Source organism: Rhinoraja longicauda, chromosome 6, assembly GCF_053455715.1.
Source record: "Rhinoraja longicauda isolate Sanriku21f chromosome 6, sRhiLon1.1, whole genome shotgun sequence".
Classification (NCBI taxonomy): Eukaryota; Metazoa; Chordata; class Chondrichthyes; order Rajiformes; family Arhynchobatidae; genus Rhinoraja; species Rhinoraja longicauda.
The window spans coordinates 36,598,237-36,619,308 of record NC_135958.1 but is presented as its reverse complement, the minus strand read 5'-3'; the positions used below and the strand labels follow the sequence as shown (position 1 = coordinate 36,619,308).

At 39.3% G+C, this 21,072-nt stretch overlaps 1 protein-coding gene across 1 annotated transcript in view; it reads right to left on the bottom strand.

The window, feature by feature from the left end:
* The window catches only part of pmfbp1 (polyamine modulated factor 1 binding protein 1), a 549,552-nt gene that overhangs the window by 216,041 nt on the left and 312,439 nt on the right, over positions 1-21,072 (bottom strand). The window contains exons 16-17 of the mRNA XM_078400784.1: positions 10,849-11,007; positions 6,943-7,026 (exon numbers count right to left, since the gene is read on the bottom strand). Coding sequence (XP_078256910.1) covers positions 6,943-7,026; positions 10,849-11,007 — 243 coding nt within the window. The remainder of the gene's footprint in view (positions 1-6,942; positions 7,027-10,848; positions 11,008-21,072) is intronic.

The window sequence follows — 21,072 nt, the reverse complement described above, 5'->3', positions numbered from 1 at the left end:
AAATAAACAATGGGCCACAAATTACACTAATACAAAATGCTTCATACCTCTGAGCATCAAATCGGATAAAAATATGTCATGCCATATATGCATAATTTTTCATCAGACTATTCATTCAATGCAGAGATCACCTTAAATCAGGTGGGAAATTATTTGAAGCATTTCAGTTCCTCTTTGGATTCACATTTATGTTATCAAAATGAAATTTTTACCCAAACCTGATTGCTTTTTTATGAATGACTGGAATTGCAATAACCCAAAGCTATATAAAATGTAAAGACTGCAGGATATTATAGGACCATTGGGAAAAAAAAGTCATGATAAGCTACAATTTTCCAAAGAAGAGATTGTACATTCCATCAATTAGCATCCCAAGCTAAACTCATCATTCACTGGTTTATTGTCACCCAACTGCTTCTATTCTCGATTACAAACACATTAAACCAGGTCTTGGCCAAGAGAACATGAGATTGTGGAAGACGGACACAAAAACCTGGAGTAACTCAGCGGGACAGGCAGCATCTCTGAGAGAAGGAATGGGTGACGTTTCGGGTCGAGACCCTTTTTCAGAATGAACTTTTTGTGTCTACATTCGGTTTATAGACAATAGACAATAGACAATAGGTGCAGGAGGAGGCCATTCGGCCATTCAATGTGATCATGGCTGATCATTCTCAATCAGTACCCCGTTCCTGCCTTCTCCCCATACTCCCTGACTCCGCTATCCTTAAGTGCTCTATCTAGCTCTCTCTTGAATGCTGGTTTAAACCAGCATCTGCAGTTCCTTCCAACACATGAGATTGTGGAAGTGCTCTATAAGACTGTGCAGTGCTGTGGACCTATCTAATTCCATTCATTTCCCCTCTTCTACTATCCCTTCCCAGTAGCTAAATATTTCATGCTTTCAGTAATTGTAGAACCCACAATGTACTGCTGCAAGTTGAAATTTAACCTGAGTGGTTACAATATAACACATAAAGGATTATTTTCTCCAACAAAGTACTTCTATGCAAATCACTTAAATTAATTTAGGCTGACATCATTCTCCAAATATTCCACTTGTTTAAGTGCAAGACTGCAATGCTCGTTCTATCAAAAGCAGTAATTAGGAATGTCACTCGTTAATTGGAGTTGGTGAGGAATTTTCAGGATGTTTGGAATTTCGCCAAAAGAAACTTTACATTTTTGTATTTTTAAATACAAAAACCAAACTCATAAAATAATTTCCCCTGCATTGAAGTGTTTGCATTTATTTCTGCTTGCAGTCTGACCCAGCAGGAGATTGGACGGTGCAACTGCACATGATTTAATTTCCCTGTTATATTTCATGCACATGATTACAATATCAATACACACCCTGAACATTGAATGATTATCAACAGAAAATGAATCAAAAGATTGTGATTGACAATTTTCATGATAACTCAAAGTACCACCATGAAAATACCAGGCTGAGAACATAGACCATTGAACATAGAACAGGAGAGTGCCAGAAGAGGTCCTTTGGCCCACCATGTCTGTGCTGAACATGATGCCAAAACCATCACTTATCCACTGCACATAACCCATATTCCTCCATTCCCTGCATATCCATATGCCTATCCAAAGGTCTTTCAAATTAAATGCCCCCTATATATCTGCTTCAACTGCCACCCACAGCAGAGTTTTGGCATGCACCACTCTCTATGTAAAAAAATCTTATCCTGCACACTCCTTTAAACTTTGCCCCTCTCACCTGAAAGCTATTGTGGAGTAGACTTGATGGGCCGAATGGCCTAATTCTGCTCCTAAAATTTATGAACTTATGAATTATGGCCTCTAGTATTTGTCTTTTCCATTCTGATAAAAAGATTCAACTGTCTTTCTTATCTATGCCAATCGTAATTTTATATCCTTCTATCAGGTTTCCCTGCAATCTTCATCATTCTAGAGAAAAAAATTCAAGTCTGTCCAACCTCTCCATGTAGCTAATACCCTCTAATGCAGGCATAATTCTAAAAAACATCTGCACCCTTTCCAAGAGCTGTGCCTTCTCCACCACTCTATCCACTTGTGTTGCCACTTACAGTGAGTTATGGACTTGGACCCCAGGATCTCTCTGTACACCAATGCTGTTAAGGGTCATGCCGTGAATTGCATATTTTCTCCTTACATTTGACCTCCCAAAGTGCAACACCTCACACTTACTAGGATTAAACTCCATCTGCCATTTCTCCATCTGTGGTTGATCTATATCCCACTTGCATACTTTGACAGCCTTCCTGATAGTCCACGACCCCAGCAATCTTGGTGCCATCTGCAAAGTTACTAAGCAACCTGTTTACATTACAGTTATTTATATATATCATAAACAGCTGCGGTCCCAGCTTCTACCACGGCAGATCTCCACTGGTCATGGACCTTCAGCTAGAGTATCGTCCACCTACTTCCTGTCTTTATCTTAGGTCAGACCATCTCACGGTGACTCTTATCTGTGACACTGTGCCAGCCCCGGATAATCCTGAGGACATCCAGCTGCAGCTCCAATTCCTTAACACAGTCCTTATGGCGCTGCCGCTGATCGCACTTACTGCAGTTGTAGTTCTGAGTGGCACTGGAAATGTGCCTGACTTCCAACAACATGCAGGTGGACCATTCCCTAACCTACCCCTCATCTCTATGACAAACCTAGGAAGAATAACCCAGAAAAACAGTCCAAACCTTAACCTGCTATTACTCTTTTCTCACATTTCTTGCCAAAGCCCCTTAAGCTAAAGCCCAAGTGCTGCACGTTCCCGACACGAAGCACTTCATCTCAATACAGCCTCTCTCCCAACCATCCCGCTCCCAATAGGCCATCTCACTAAACCTTCCTTGTCTTTTATTGCCTGCTGTGACTCTTGCTCAGGCAATTAAACGCCTGCTTTTCAAATGACCTGCTTTCACTTGAAACAGTAGACAATAGACAATAGGTGCAGGAGGAGGCCATTCGGCCCTTCGAGCCGGCACCGCCATTCAATGTGATCATGGCTGATCATTCTCAATCAGTACCCCGTTCCTGCCTTCTCCCCATACCCCCTGACTCCGCTATCCTTAAAAGCCCTATCCAGTTCTCTCTTGAATGCATTCAGAGAATTGGCCTCCACTGCCTTCTGAGGCAGAGATTTCCACAGATTCACAACTCTCTGACTGAAAAAGCCTCTTTTTAATCAAAACACAGTTTTATTTCCATTCTCCTGCCGATTTATCAATAATGCCTTCTCTCTCAAAATGGCTGCTCACCAATTTTCACTTAAAGTAGTGAAATCCAGGTGATTTGAAGTGACATTGTTGAGACATCATTTTTATATTTTATACCTTCCCCTCAGTCATTTTAATGCATTGAAAATACATATTCGCTGGCAACTGTGAACAGAGATCAAAGCGTCTTCAGTTCACAGATGCAGTGGGAGTGCAGTAATTAAATTACAAGACTTATAACCTGGAGGTCCTAGACTAACAATCCAGAGGTATGAGCTCAAATCCCAACGACAGCCATGGAATTTAAACAATGATTAATCTGGAATTAAATTGAAAACTAGTTATTACTACGGGATATTCCGAGGTAGAAACATAGAAAATAGGTGCAGGAGGAGGCCATTCGGCCCTTCGAGCCAGCACCACCATTCATTGTGATCATGGCTGATCGTTCCCAATCAATAACCCGTGCTTGCCTTCTCCCCATATCCCTTGATTCCACTAGCCCCGAGAGCTCTATCTAACAATGAATGGATTCTTTTTACTGACACCCATAAGATGATTTTGTCCGTGTTGAAAAATGTACAAAAATCATTCAATATGTAACCATTTGTCCACAGTATTGGCATCAGAATGGCATCAAAAGCACACAGTATTGATAAAAAAGAACTATTATGAAAAGTGTAGAGAGGAAGAAAGCTTTGCCGATCCTAGGAATAATGCATATGTCAGATCTCTGAATTTAATAACCTTATGGGAGCTTCTTTGCATGTAGAATGTTCATAGATCAGGCATTTGTAACCCAGGACCACATGTAATGATGACTTCAAAACAAAAAGCCAATTTAATTCATTTATGGCAGTCAGGGGAGGAAGTCTGTCATCCTTATCCATTCTGGTGTACATGTGACTCCAGATTGACTCTTAAATTCTCTAAAGGCCGATGGAGTAAACCTAGATACAAACCAAGCATGGGCCCATCATGGCATCCTACTAAATGCAGCTTTTCAATGTGAAAATGCCCCTACTTATTCCTTCTCTCTGCTGCTGTTGGTTAACAAAGCTTCTACCCCTGTTACCTTCATTTAAGGCACTACCTAAATTGTGATTTGGGAGAAATTAAGCCTTCCACTGTACTAGCCACTACCGCATTGTTTATCCTAGGTGCTTTATATTGCTCAGCCCTTTCCTTACATATAGTTTTGCGTGATTTATTAAAACAAGAATGTCTCAACTTCATATTATTTTTGGAGATCCTCAATCATGCATTCAGACAAAATGTATTGCCTTCTTGGTAAAGGAATGGAATGAACACCAATTTCTAGACATTTATATCATCTATATAAAGTCAGAGTTAAACAGCACGGAAATAGGCCGTTCAGCCAATTAGGTATGTGCCGTCCGTCCACCCACACCAATCCTATATTAATCCCATTTTATCCCATCAACTCTCCCCAGATTCTACCATTCACTTACATACTAGGGGGCAGTTTACACGGCCACTTAGCTTACTGACCTACATGTCTTTGGGAGGAAACCAGACTACTAAGGAAAGCCACTCTGTCATAAGGAGAACTCCACATAACCAGTACATGACATCAGAATTGAAGATAGATTGCTGGAGCTGTTAGGCAAGTATTCGATGAAATGGTGATTTCGTTGACAAGCCCATTTCGCCAAACACTTGCACTCTGTCTGTCAAGGTCAGCTGGAGTTCTTGGTTGCTAGCCATTTAAACTCACCTTTCCATTTCCATAAGGACCTTTCTAACCTGGTCTCCTCCATTGCCAGAGTGAGGCCACATGCAAACTGGAGGACAACACCTCATATTCTGTTTACAATCTAATGGTAAGAACACTGAATGCTCCAATTTCAAGTAATACCCCCCTACCCTCTAATGTTCTTCATGTAAGGAAAACTACCACATTAACCAGGACTGGCCTTTAAGTGATTTCAGAGCTACAATATGGTGCACTCAATTACCGTCTCAATGTAGAGGTTTTAGGAATGGACTAGCGTTACCAGTTATGTCAAAATCCCATCCAAGAATAACTAAAACTAATAGGCAAAAAAGACATAGGGAGTTTTAAGATAAATATAGTATTCAGGTGATGTAATATTAGATGGTGTAAGAAAATAACTGCAGATTTATTATAATATTTATAATATTAGATGGTAATTGGTTATGCAGAAATAATAGATATAATTCAATTCCTTAAAGTCAAATGTTCTGCTTTTACTTTTATAATGCCTGTGTTCACCACAATGCCAATTTAAACTAATCTCATATGCCACATAGTCTATATCCTTCCATCTGTTGTCTGTTCTTGTGTCTACTTACATGACTCTCTAATGTTGCTATTGTATCTCCATCCAACACTTCCTATGGCGCACGTCCCAGGCACCTATCACTCTCTGTGTACAAAATAAACGCTCCCCATATCTTTCCCCTTCTCTACTTAAATCTATACCTTCTAGTAGTTGACATTTCCACCCTCAGAATAAGACTGACTTTCAACCCCATCAATGCTTTTATAATTTTACATACTTTTTATATAATTTTATACAATTTTATAATGATATGATTTTATATAATTTTATATACACTCCCCAGTCTCTGCTATTCCAAAGAAAATGTTTGTCCAACCTCTCATTACTGCTAATACTCTAATCCTGGCAGTATCCTGGTGAAGACACAAGTAACTACAGATATCGGTTTACAAAAATAAACACACACAAAATGCTGGAGTAACTCAGTGGGTCAGGCAGCAACTCTAGAGAACATGGATAGGCATTGTTTCAGGTTGGGAATCTTCTTCATCCTGGTGAAACTCTTCTGCACCCTCGCAAAGCCTCCACTTCCTTCCCATAATGCCGTGACCAGAATTGCACACAAAACTGCAAATGCGGCCTAAAGTTGTATAGCTGCAACATGATTTCCAACTGTTTTACTAAATGCCCTGACCAATAAAGGCAAGCATGACATCGCCTTCTTTACCACTCTATCTACCTGTGTTGCCAATTTCTGGAAGCTATGGACATGCATCCCAAGATCCCTCTTTACATCAATGCTCCTAAGGACCCTGCCATTCACTGTATACTTTCCACTTACGTTGGACCCCAAAGTGCAACACCTCAATTTGTCTGGATTAAACTCCATTTGCCATTTCTCCACCCCTATTTTCAACTGACCTATATCCTGTGATATCCTTTGACAACATTCTTCGTTTTCCACCACTCTTATCAATTTTCGTGCCATCTGCATACTTACTAATCAGCCCACCTACATTTTTCTCTAAATCATTTTTGTAGATATGACAAAGAACAGAGGTCCTATCAATGATCCCTGTAGAACATCACTGATCACAGACCTCTAGTCGAAATAACAGCCCTCCACCACTACCCTCTCTCTTCCATGGCCAAGCCAATTTGGAATCCAATCTCCCACGTTTCCATTGATGCCTGGTGCTGTAATGTTCTGGATCAGTGTACAATGAAGGATCTTGTCAAATACTTTGTTAAAATCCACATCGACACCTTCCACTGCCATACCCTGATCAATCATCTTCATCACCTCCTCAAAAACCTCAATCGTGGAAGACGTGACCCCCCTCTGCATAAAGCCATGCTGACCTTCCTGAATAACCCCATAAACATGCAATTATTTGGAATAATTTATCTTTTCTTACACGAAACTCGGAAAGATGCAAATATACAGAATACTTACTGTTTCTTCACTTGCATTAGCTTTGTCCTGCATGACAATCCTTTCATTTTTCAGCTTGTGAATTAATCCTTCTTTCCTACGTAACTAAACCAAAATAAAAAATTATTTAGCAAAAATAGTTTACTTTTACCCAGATATATCTGATAATGGTTCTGTTTTGCTAGGCAAAAGTTATAATTTTTTAAAGATGTAGTAAAGTGAAATTATTTTGTGTGTTAATAACTTATTCTTGTTTCATAGGCTACATTACAGTGAATCATGAATCAGCAAACAACTATATATAAAATACAGAGTAATATTTGGTCATTCTGTTCTCAATGAGATTGGACCAAAGCATTTCACTTGTGCTATCCAGAAATGAATCAAATATATTTTCTTTAAATGCAGCTTAGGATATAGCCATTACATATATTGGCTTTTCATAGTTTTATCAAAATGGTTAGCTGGAAATTATATTTGAATTATAGTACAACATTTGGTGACAATCCTAGATTTTGCAGAGAGAGCTGAGAAGATTTTGACTCGATTAAATAAATGTCCAACATGCAAGGCGTATTACTTAGAAGTGATGGTGTTCTCAAACATCTAAAATCATAGGAAAATGGAGAACAGAAGGATTTTTTTTAGCTGGTTCTCGATAGAGCTGGTCCTGCCTTTGTTTTTTTATCTAGATGATACAGGTTGCATGTTTTGAAGGCGCTGGTTTGTATTTTGCAGTTCGTACGCTATGCAGATATGGTACGGTGATGGTACTAAACAAGAATATTTAAACTTATAGGTAGACACAAAATGCTGGAGTAACTCAGCGGGACATGCAGCATCTCTGGAGAGCTTCTCCAGAGATGCTGCATGTCCCACTGAGTTACTCCAGCATTTTGTGTCTACCTTCGATTTAAACCAGCATCTGCAATTCCTTCCTACATATTTAAACTTATGCCTGATTAAGTTAACTATTGGTTTGTTCCAGATCGTACATAGCTTCTTGAGCATCCCTATCCAGACAAATGTATTCAATCACAGTTCAGAATGATGATTTGTATGTAATTTAGAATCTTGAGGGATTCAAAAAGTTAAGTTACATCTGGTGTCATATTGCAGAAACCAAAGACAAATTTGGTGCTTGTTTTGAAGAAATACCTCTATCCTATCCACTTGTGTGATTGCTTTTCCAGCTGCCTGGCACTTTAATTTTTTCATTGTACTCTGACCTCTTTGTACTTGACCACTTACGTGAAAAACAGCAATTCGTTTTCATTCGGTGCATTTTAACCCCCTCCCCCCTCCCCAGGACTCAACACTGAATTAAACTACTTCAGATAATCAGCCTTTTCAGTAGGCATTAACTGTTTTACTAACGCGATTGAGTATTTTGAAGAGGTGACGAAGGAGATTGATTAAGGTAGGGTGGTGGATGTTGTATACATGGATTTTAGCAAGGCTTTGAATGAGGTCCCTCATGGTGGACTGATCCAGAAGATTTAAGATGTACAGGATTCATGATGACTTAGTTGTATGGATTCAGAACCGGCTTATTCATAGAATTCAGAGGGTTGCGGTGGAATAGCAGAGATATTCTAACTGGAGGTCTGTGACCAGTGCCGTTCCACAATGGATCTGTACTGGGACCTCTGCTATTTGTGATATCTATAAATGATCTAGACATAAATGTAGACGGGTTGGCGAGTAAGATGGCTGATGGGGTGAAAGGTGAGGACTAAGACGACTCTATTCCTGTTGCGACTGGGGGATAGGGGGAGCAAGTGCAGAACTATGAGACACAGAGGAGACACGTGCAAAGGGCTCGTCTGTGATAGAAGAGGAGAACCACTGTTCCCTAAAGAATGAAGACATCTCGGATGTCCTGGTATGGAACACCTCATCTTGGTGGAGACAGAGGTATTGGGAGTAGGGAATAGAGTCTTTGCAAGAGGCAGGGCAGGAAGAAGTGTACTTTTCAGGAGGCAGAGGCCAGCTACCAGAATATAAGAAGATAACTGCAGATGCTGGTACAAATCGAAGGTATTTATTCACACAGCCACCAGAATGCTGCCTACACTAGAGGGTTTCAGCTACAGAGAGAGGTTGAATAGATGGATTGTTTTTTCTGGAATGTCAGAGGTTAGACAATAGAAGTACACAAAATTATGTGAGGCATAGATAGGGTAGACAGTCAGAACCTTTTTTTCCCAGGTTTCACATGTCCAGCACCAGAGGACATTGCTACAAGGTGACCAGGAAAAAGTTTAATGGAGATGTTGGGAGCAAGTTTTCTTTTACACAGAAAGTAATGGGGGCCTGGAACACATTGCCAGGCAGTGGCGATGGAGGCACATATGATGGTGGTGTTTAAGAGGCCTTTAGATAGGCACATGGAAGTGCTGGGAATAGTGGGATATGGATCATGTACAGGCAGATGAGGTCAGATTACCTTGCCACCATGTTTGGCACAAACATTGTGGTTTCCTGTGCTGTACTGTTCAATGTTAATGGACATTTTTGAGTTTAGTCCGAGAGACACAGTAAGTGTACGATCAGACTACAAAATACCTTAAGAGTGAATGCCATAAAATCCAGAAGAAATGTTTTACGGCAAAAATGCTAAGCCTGCTGACATTCAGCAACTGGGTGCTGATCGATGCATACACAGCACCTGAACAATTTTAGTAACCATATACAACGTAATGACAGTTGCAAGGATGAAGAGCATCACTGTCACGTACCAGGAAGCATTGTCAAAAGAAAAATTTTGAAGAAATATTCCTGGTAGAAATAAATAGGCAATGGAACCAAAGAGCAAGAAATGCAAGTCCTCAAAAATCAAATAAAAAATAAATTGATAAGAACAAATCTAAGGGAAGAAACAAAAAAAAAAAGCACATTTTAATTAAACTGGTGTAAATATAGCAGCCACGGTTTAGTTTAGTTTAGAAGAAAACAAAGACAATAAATATGGCAGGTACCAACCAAAGCAATTGATGTTTTAACCCTTTTCTCTCTCACGGGGAATGTCAATGGGCTTTGCCTGACAGCTTTCACACAATCTTGACCCGCTGCGTAATGAGTAAAATGTTATCTATGTAGGTAACATTGTACACCACTCATGATATAGGAATACATATTGATCCATGCATGAAAAATAAAACATACTCCTCTCAAGAAAAGGCATGAGATTGAATTACTGAAAGATGCCTGGTGTATCTCAAAATAAAATCTACAATTCTGGCATCCCTTACATACTCATCCAATTTCCAGGTCAATGACTCCTGTGAGATACTGAGGCTGCAGATCATGGAGTATGAATGGGAAGAAGTGACAGAGAAAGGGTTACCACAAGAAAAGGGGATGTGCCATTTGATATAGACTATTATTTCAAACATATATTGAAGACGGAATATGCCAATGATTTTTTGTTAGCTAAATATAAAGCACTAGAGGTTGATAAAAAATATCAAATACTGGATGGCATAGCTTTAAGGTGAGAGGGACAAAGTTTAAAGGAGATGTGCAGGACAAGTTTTTTTTACACAGATGGTGGTGAATGTCTGGAACATGCTACCAGAGCTAGTGGTTGAGGCAGATATGATAATGGCATTTAAGAGACTTTTGGATAGGCACACGGATATGTTGGGAATGGAGGAATATGGATTATGCACAGCCAGATAAGAGTTGGTCTTGGTATTATGTTTGGCACAGACATTTTGGGCCAAAGGGCCTGTTCTTGTGCTGTGCCGTTCTATATTCTATAAATTCATTAATATATGAAGAGCAAGTGCATAATATGCTTAAAGTACAGTATTTAAGTCAAATGCTTTCATTTTTCATTCAAAGTATATGTATACACGGATTAAGAAGTTAAAATTGCAACGTTAGATCTTGATGATCGACTAAATGGATCTATTAACTGACCTCTGTTGACATCACATTCTGCTCAGTTTGCACGGCTAAATTCTCCATCTCCAGCTGTACATGAAGCTGTCCATTTTCTTCACCCAATTCCCAGCAATGTTCCTGCAGTCTGGCCCTCTCATCCTCGAGCTGTTTAATTGTCTGTTCCAGTATTGTCATCTACAAAGGTAAGATTACACAACATCACCGTTACCTCTTAAATAATAAAGCATTTGGTCAATTTATATTAAGCGGACAAAAATGTTTACTTGAAGAGGATCAACTTTGAAACACAAAACTATTATCAACACATGTTTTTATGAAATTTGGAGTCAAGAAAATATAACGTAATACTTATTAACTCCTTAGAGAAAGTTATGATAATTTTATGCACTGCATGGTGGCATAAGAACTGAAAAGACAGGAGCAGAAATATTGATGATTTTGCAGGCGTGGTCACTCAGTCCAAGATTCATTCTGCAGTGGAGTACACTGATGATAATGAACAAAAACTTATTGCACCATGTTATCTTTTGGTGCCCTGTGCAAGTACACTGTAATCTAGTAAAATTCTAGTAATTCAAGTAACCTAGTAACCTTCTTAATATATTTCTGCCAGTCATGAGGTATGACATTTTACTTTCAGAGACTATATGAAGAACTTTGAAAATTTGTTTTGAAGGAACATAAGTAGGAATATAGGTTTTTTGGCTTTTCACATCTCTTCTGGAATTCAATGAAATTATGGTTGATATCTTACCTTAATGTCACTTTCCTATATGCCTTGAGTCCTTAATTTTTAAGTGGTTAATGAGGCATACATATAGAAAGGCCTTTTGAAAGTAATACACTGACATATGGCAGTAAATGAATTTTTGAACAATTTAAAATTAAAATGTTTGTGATATAAAATTCGAGAAAAATACTAAATGGAGCAACTGTCCCCACACCTCTTCTCTCACTTCTCGGTCCGCCAAGGTTCTCGGGAGCTCATGGTTGCTAACCATTTTCATTCCCTTTCCTATTCCCATACCACCCTTTCCATCCTTGGCCTCTTCAATTGCCAGAGAGAGGCCACACGCAAACTGGACGAAGGGCATGTCATATTCTGCTTGGGTAGCCTTCAACCCAAAGAAATGAATACTGAATTCTCCAATTTCAAGTAATACCACCCCTTATGGCTCCCTCTCTCCCTATCCATCTTCCCAGTGCTCACAAATCTTTCCCACGATCTCCCACCATTTTAGTCACCCTGGATCTTGCCGCTCTTCCAAACTGAGCTCTTCCATATGCACATCTCCAAACCCTGGGTTCCATATTTCCATTTTATTTCCCCCCTTCTTCCCCTCCCCTATGTCCCCTTCCACCCATATCCATTACTCCAACTTTATATTTCACGCATCCTCTTCTTTCCCTATTCTGACATGCTTTTGTCCCCTCTTCACTTTACTCCACCGTCTGCCAATCACCCTTCCATCACCTTTATCCACCTAAAAAATGACACAAAGTGCTGAAGTGACTCAGCGAGTCAGGCAGCATCTCTGGAGAACATGAATAGATGATGTTTTGGGTCAGAAGCCTTCTTCAGACTGAAGAAGGGACCAGACCTGAAACCTCACTCCAGCACTGTTTTTTGCTTGTGTTATCTGAAAATTACATGGGTCGTTGCTTCCAGACAACTGTTCAAAGGTATTCTGAAATAATATGCAGAAACTGATACATCTGGGAGAGAAATTACCATGTCAATCTTGACAGCTTTAATATCCCTTATTACAATGTCTTGGCTCTTTCTTGCTACATGACAAGAAGTGTGCAAAATCTTCACGGCTCCTGATATAATCAGTTTGCAAAAATTCTGCAAACATTTGAGTGAATTATTGAGCATAATTCTCTGCGCTATCACAGTCCGAAAGAATAATGGCCTCCTGTACCTGCAAAATAGGAACTACATGGCATAGGACAGGAACAAATCAAATGGCATGTGACATCGCTTCACTGGTAAAAAGCTGAGAATGAAAATACAATTTTACAACAAACTTGGATTTAAATGCAATGAATCAGTATTATGCCAGCAGTGACCTTTTATCAACAATAACCACATTCAAAAATGTTCCAGAGCCAAATCAATTAAGACAACAATTTGTTTTTGAGGCTGTTGCACAATTTACTTTGACAAGTTTAGGCAAAGCACTCCAAAAATCATATGATCCCTAACCTGAGACAAATAATATCGCTGTATACTCTTGGTAATTTGACAGTATAATGTGCAATCATTTAAGCTTTCTAATAACATAATGATGCTTTTATGTCAACTTAACCTATCAAAATCTAATCTTCAGCTATTCAAGTTCTTGATTATTCAAAACAAATGATATATCTCAAGAATAAAAAGCTGGATCGCAATGCTGAATTTAAATTAAGCAGTCTATTTTTCAACTTTTTGTTTGAATTATAATGTTAAGTTCTTCACCCAATAATCCAAGGGAGAAAAAAAGCAGCATTCTGTAGTACTGAGATCGGACATTGCTGGAGTCTGAGATAGTGATCAAGAGGAGTTCAAAATCAATTTGACTATTGATTGACTGGTTAGGAATTCTGTTGTTCTGAATGAATTTTCAGTCATGGGATTTACTTTTGTAAGATGTGCAATTGGGAATTAAGATTTTTATGTATACTGACATAAATCAAATAACCTTATAGAACGAACATGTTGTGAAGCATCATCAGATGGATATTGTCGCTTTAAGTGATGTGGTTAAGAGTTATGACAGCTTCAAAAGTAGCTACTGCTTTTAATCAATACTATGAAGGAAAAAGTCTTTCTGAATACCACACAGGAATAAGAGATGGAAGAGAAGCTAGATGTTAGTGTGTGGATCTTCGTGATATTACTTCTCCGCGGAATCCACTGAAGAAGTGAAAGTAAATTTGACAGTAGGCATGGAGGGACTTAGCCTAACCAGACAAGAAAGAAAAAGAAGTTGTCATGTAGCAACAGGCCCAATAAGTAGACTCTGTTGGAGGTGCCATGAATGAATTGCTCAGGAGATTAGCCAAAACTGATCATCATATGATCACTTACTTTGAAGAATTTCAGCAGATTTCTTTAGTAGAGTTTAATATCATACCACATCTACATCCAGATTTATGATGACAATAGTTACTTATGGTTTAATACTCTAATGATATTTAAAACCTTGAACATCACATGATGTGCTCCCATATTGTTATTATTCAGGAATAAAACCTCTTAAAATAAGAACATGCCCAGCTTTACTGCTTTCATTATAATTCCACTGAGAGGTTTGAAATGCAAGTACTGATCTATTAAGCTGTTTGGAGAATGTTAAGAGTCATTTTAAATTTTGCAAAGGATAAGAAATGACTGAAGAAATCTTTTAAATAACATTATTTAATTTTTTTAATTTGGCTGACAAATAATGTTGATTCTCCCCACAAATCTGGCAAACATGTTATTTTGTGTATTGAATAATCCCCATTGAGGCATGCAAGAAAACCCCCAAAAATTGTACTCAGGAAAGAACAAAAACTGCTTGTCGTACTTTGGTTCAGAAATTCAATTTAATAGAGAATTAAGCCTCAGAAGTGCAGCAACCGTTGCTCGAAATATGTGCAAGTGACCAACTAAAATGTCTATTCCTTTAAACTAATTTAAATATTGCCTCTGCCAGTATATAGTGTTAATCTTTCTTTAAAATATCCATATCTGAGCAATCATGCGGAGGTGGCTATGATTTCATATTTCTTGTGTATGATGCTACAAGCTTGGCACACCTGTATTTGGGTAATTTCTCCTATTCTTCTCTGCAGATCCTCTCATGCTAAGTCAGGTTGGATGGGGAGCCTCGATGCACAGCTATTTTCAGGTCCCTCCAAAGATGTTCGATCGGGTTCAAGCCCAGGCTCTGGCTGGGCCACTCAAGGACATTCACATACTTGGCACAAAGCCACTCCTGAGTTGTCCTGGCTGTGTGCTTAGGGTTGCTGTCCTGTTGGAAGGTGAACCTCCGCCCCAGTCTGAGGTCCAGAATGCTCTGGAGCAGGTTTTCATCAAGGATCTCTCTGTACTTTGCTCCGTTATCTTTCCCTCGATCCTGTCTAGTCTCCCAGTTCCTGCCGCTGAAAAACATCCCCACAGCATGATGCTGTCACCACCACGCTTCACCTTAGGTATGGTGCCAGGTTTCCTCTAGATGTGACGCTTGGCATTCATGCCAAAGAATTCAATCTTGGTTTCATCAGACCAGAGAATCTTGTTTCTCAAGGTCTGAGAGTCCTTTAGGTGCCTTTGGGCAAACTCCAAGCGGGTTGTCATGTGCCTTTTACTGAGGAGTTGTTTCCGTCTGGCCACAACATAAAGGCCTGATTGGTGAGGTGCTGCAGATATAGTTGTCCTTCTCGAAGGTTCTCCCATCTCCACAGAGGAACTCTGGAGCTCTGTCAGAGTGACCATCGGGTTCTTGGTCACCTCCCTGACCAAGGCCCTTTTCCTCCGATCGCTCAGTTTGGCCGGGTGGCCAGCTCTATGAAGAGTCTTTGTGGTTCCAAAGTTCTTCCATTTAAGAATGAGAGGCCACTGTGCTCTTCGGGACCTGCAATGTTGCAGAAATTGTTTTATACCCTTCCCCAGATCTGTGTCGAGACACAATCCTGTCTTGGAGGTCTACGGACAATTCCTTCTTCTTCATGGTTTGGTTTTTGCTCTGACACGCAGTCAAATGTAGGACCTTGTAAAGACAGGTGTGTGCCTTTCCAAATCATGTCCAATCAATTCAAGGATAATCAATGGAATCAGGATGAACCAAAGCTAAATTTTGAGTGTCATAGCAAAGGGTCTGAATACTTATGCAAATGTGATATTTCAGTTATTCCTTTTTAATTACTTTGCAAAAAAAATCTAAACACCTGTTTTTGCTTCTTCATTCTGGGATATTGTGTGTAGATTGATGATAAAAAGAATGAATTTAATCCATTTAAAAATAAGGCTGTAACGTAACAAAATGTGGAAAAGGTGAAGGGGTCCGAATACTTTCTGAATGCACTGTACATTGAAAACAGTGGCAGCCCCACAACTGATAAGGCCCCACTGGCCGCAGGTGGCAAACTAAAAAAAATTAGTTTCCCCTCCCTGCAGGTTGTTTCTTGCCCTTGAGCATCTTTCTACACCAATGTATCACTTCCATTACCGAGCACTTTTACATTGTGACTTAGCCTTTTAAGAAGCATCTTATGAAAGCCCCTCTCAAAGTCCGTTTATTGGTTCCCATCTAACTACGCTGATCAAGCCCTCTTCACGACTTTAATACTTTATCAGACATTATTTGCCCTTTACGAAGTCATGCTGACTCAGCCTGATTAGATTATGCTTTTCCAAATGTACTGCTACTGCTTCCTTAATAATCTATTCTAATATGTTTCTAACTGGATATTAGGCTAATTGACCTATAATTATCCACATTTTATTTCTCTCCTATTTCAAGTAGGGACATCAAATTTTCCAATCTTTTGTTACTTCAACAGTAACAAAAGGGAGATTACGATCCATGGCAGCCACTATCCTGGTGGACACCTCTTCTAGGGTTTTAGGCTATAAAACCTTCTGGGTCATGGATTTGCCAATCTTTACAGAGCCATACAGTACAGAAACAGGCCTTTGGCCCACCACATCCATGCCAAAAATTAAGTATCCCATTTATTAGCACTTGGTCCATAGCCTTCTATGGTTTAGTGACTCAAGTGGTAATCCAAATACTTCTTAAATATTCAAAGAGTACCTTCCTCCAGCACCTTCTCAGGCATGCATTCCAAATTGCATCTACCCTCCGGCTGAGAAAGCTCTTCCTCAGATCCCATCTAAACCTCTTACCCCTTAACCACAACCTGTGCCCTCTGGTTTCAGATATTTCAGTTATGTGGAAATGCTTTCTACTATCTACCCTACCTATGCCCCTTATCATTTTCTGTACCTCTATCAGGATCCCACCTTGTCCCTTCCGCTCAAAGAAATACATATTTAACCCATACATCTTGGCGATTCTCGTCTACATCCTTTCCAGTCCAATCATGTCCTTCCTATAGTACAGCAACACAGTACTTCAACCTAATGTTTGTAACTTTCTACCCTAAGCTCTCTGCTCTTACATTCAATGTCCCAGCTAGCTAAGGCAAGTACTTTGAATGGATTTTTCCCCATCTTGCCTTCCTGTGCTGCCACATTCAGAGATCCTTGGGCTTGTACACTTAGGTCCCTCTGTTCTTCAATACACTTTGCTGTTCTACAATTTATTGGATTTATCCTACCCCTGATGGTACGCCCACAATGCATCACCTTGCATTTCTCTTGCTATTGGTCTGCCCATCTTCCTAACTGATCAATATCATCCTCTAGCCTACGACTCTCCTCACTATCGACAACACCACAAATCACCTGTCCTATATAGATCTATAGAACTCCCAATGCACAATACTAAACTGAAGACAGAGCCTGGAATATGCACAAGGAGTTGAAGCCATCAACCCCTGACCAACAGACAAAAAATATCACTTAACCTTGCTGAAGTACTGTTTAACGTGCCGAACATCAACAGGCATAGGTTATACAGTAGTATGTGATTAATATCTTCAGTGCACTTTCATTTTTTCTTATAAACAACCTAAGTGAGAACTGATCACATTTGATTCAAAATAGGACTGCAGTACGGTCAGTAGCTCGCAACAACCTTTATAATTGGGTTAGTATAAGGTCAGTGGGCAACAGTGTAATCTATTGATATTCAACGACAAAGGAAAGTGCTTGATGTGCCAATGAACGTATCAGTTTCTGTTTGATTCACTTATGCTCAGTACATTTGCCAAGTTATTATTTCTATGCCAGTCTAAAGGGAGCCAGCTGAAAAGAGGAAAAGGTGACATCCACTGTCTGCAATACTGTAGGCTGGTTACAGTTGTCCATCCATGGTGACATCCAGCATTGCAGATATTTACGAGAAATGTTGATTGCAATATTGACATCATGACCAAAACACATGACATGAAGTGAAGATTATGGAGATAGGATTATGGAGGCAAAGTACATAATCAATAGAATATGTTTTGAAAGAATTCAGTCAAAGTTAATTCTTGTAATTTAATAGTATAGGCTGTCTACTTTATACAGCCATTTTCCCGAATGGGATCAAACCAATTTTTAGCTATTAAGAACTGTATAATCAAGTGTATTTTCAAGTAATATCTAGTTGTTGAACAATGTATTCTAATGAGATATGACGTTAATGCATCATAAAGAAAGAAAAATGTACTGACTCTGGTATGGATCGATTGTATGCATGTATTGTCTTTCTGCAAAAGCTTTTCACTGCACCTCGGTACACGTGACAATAAACTAAATTAACACATTGATGCCGAACCAATAAAAATTGCATTATTAATCTATCAAAAGATCATACAACAGTTCTAATGAATGTTCATTGACCTGAGGTATTAATTCTGCATCTTTCTCACCAAATGCTACCCATCCAGATCAGTGTTTCTAGCATGTTCTATTTTAACCAGAAAAGATCTGCTGTGATTTGGAAATTGAATTCAGCCTGCTTTACCAATATATTTTTATTTTTTTAAATTTTGCAAGTAGAGGTAAAGGTCACATCTATGTAGATTTCTATTGAAAATGCAATATATCCAAATAATCTGTTTCATATATTACAAACTCATTCTTATTAAGAGATTTTCATAATACAAATCCCTGAATAAATATAAAATCACCTGATAAGAAAGTGGACTATTATTAATATTGTCAAAAAATTGTCTTATGAGGTGTCGAGATTTACAAATTCAGTAATGCAAAAAGCCTTAAATTAACACATCACCTTAATGCCATAGATGTAATTATGTATAGACTCTGGAAGTTGCACATGATCAATGTCAAGTTAATAATTTAATTAAAACAGAACATTCGTCTTATCTGATTTCTCAGTTATGCGCTCCTGTACCTTACTTGGGGAGCCAGCATGAAGAAGTCTCCCACACAAAACAAAAGATGCATGTCTTTTACTGTTCCCAAATGTTATCTATTTGCTTATTTTGATTAAAAAAAGAACTTGGGTAAGAGTATGAAGTAAGGAAATATTAATCATATCATTTGTAATGCTAGTCCTGCGTCTTAGTAAAAATTAAACAAATATAATGCAAATACACTACAAACAGTACAACTCAGTACAGCAACATGTGTTTCATTATTGAATAATTTAAATCAATGGTAATCACCTGAAATGTTTGCATATTACTAAACTAACAAGAACATGTTTTTTTTCCAAACAACATAAATGAACATGCTTGCACTGGAGTTTAAGAATAAGGGGTAGGCCATGTAGAATGGAGATGAGGAAACACTTTTTCAGTCAGAGAGTTGTAAACTTGTGGAATTCTCTGCCTCAGAAGGCAGTGGAGGCCAATTCTCTGAATGCTTACAAGAGAGAGCTAGATAGAGCTCTTAAGGATAGCGGAGTCAGGGGGTATGGGGAGAAGGCAGGAACGGGGTACTGATTGAGATAATCACATTGAATGGTGGTGCTGGCTCGAAGGGCCGAATGGCCTTCTCCTGCATCTATTATCTATTGTCTATTGAGACAGTGTTGAGGAAATTTACCAGGATGTTGATAGCGATGTATCATTTCTGTTGTAAGTAGAGAATGGGTAGGCTGGAGTTGTGTTGCTCAGACTGGTGGCAACCACCAAAATTATGAGCGACCTAGTTAAGGTGGATAGTGAGAATTGTTTCTCCATAATAGAGGCATCTACAATGAGAGGGGGACAGGGCATATATTTAAGGGGAACAGGAGAACTTTTAGAGGGGATCAGAGGAATATTTTCACCCAGAGATGGTTGCAATCTGAAATGCACTGCATGAGGAGGTGGTGGAGGCACACTTTAAAAACATCGGAATAAACATTTGAATTGCCAGGCATGAAGGCAATGGATCAGGTTCTGGTCAATGGGAACAATATAGATGGGTACTTGATGGTTGGAATGTACATGGTGGGCCGAAGGGCTTCTTTCTGTGCTGCACGAGTCTGCCATACTTGATAAAGCAATCGTCATTTGATTCAGTGGGAGGATTTGTATATGACAAACAAATACATATTCCAGGCTAACACCGAAATGCATAACTAAAGGAGTGCCACTTGGTTGGGGTAATCGTTTGTCAAATTAAGAGTTTGATGTCAATGGAATTAATTTCTGAAGCAAAATACAATTTGCTGTTGCCACTGAGTAACACATCAAGTGATATTTACCAGGGACACCAATTTCCTACTCCACAAAGTGGCACGGTGGTGCAGCGGTAGAGTTGCTGCCTTGCAGCGCTTGCAGCGCCGGAGACCCGGGTTCAATCCGGGTGCTGTCCGTACGGAGTTTGTATGTTCTTCCCGTGACCGCATGAGTTTTCTCCAAGATCTTTGGTTTCCTCCCACACTCAATTGGACGCACAGGTTTGTAGGTTAATTGGCTTGGTATATGTGTAATTTGTTCCTAGCGTGTGTAAGATAGTGTTAATGTGCAGGGATCGCTAGTCAGTACGGACACGGTGGGCCGAAGGGCCTATTTCCTCGCTGTATCTCTAAACTAAACTAAACTAAGCTAAACTAAACTAAAGCAGTATCAGTTCATGGGACACAGGCATGAGTTTGGCGAAAGGGAGAGCTATTCATTCGGGACATACTCTGGAACAAATATCCAGACAAATTGGATAATTAGAAATGCAGATAGGATTTAAAACAAGAAGGGTTCAAGAAAAAGAGAAGTTTATAAATTTAAAGGGGGTGTGATATGGAAATTTGCAGATGACACAAATACATGGTTGGAGTGTCGAAGATTGAGGAGTGACATTATTGAAGTGTCCAGGATCACCAGGAACCCAAATGTCTTTGCGAAGTCGTGATTCTATCCATTTCTATAGCTTTCTCTGGCAAACCATTCCACGTACAGGTTACTCACTGAATGAAAAGCTTGCCCCTCAGGTCCCTTTCATTCACCAAAGGAACCTTAATTGTCTTTTTACCATGGTAGAGGATTTTAAAACAAGAGGGCGTAGGCTTAAGGTTAGAGGGGAGAGATGTAAGAGGGACCTGAGGGGCAAGCTTTTCATTCAGTGAGTAACCTGTACTTGGAATAATTTGCCAGAGAAAGCTATAGAAGTGGATAGAATCACGACTTCACAAAGACATTTGG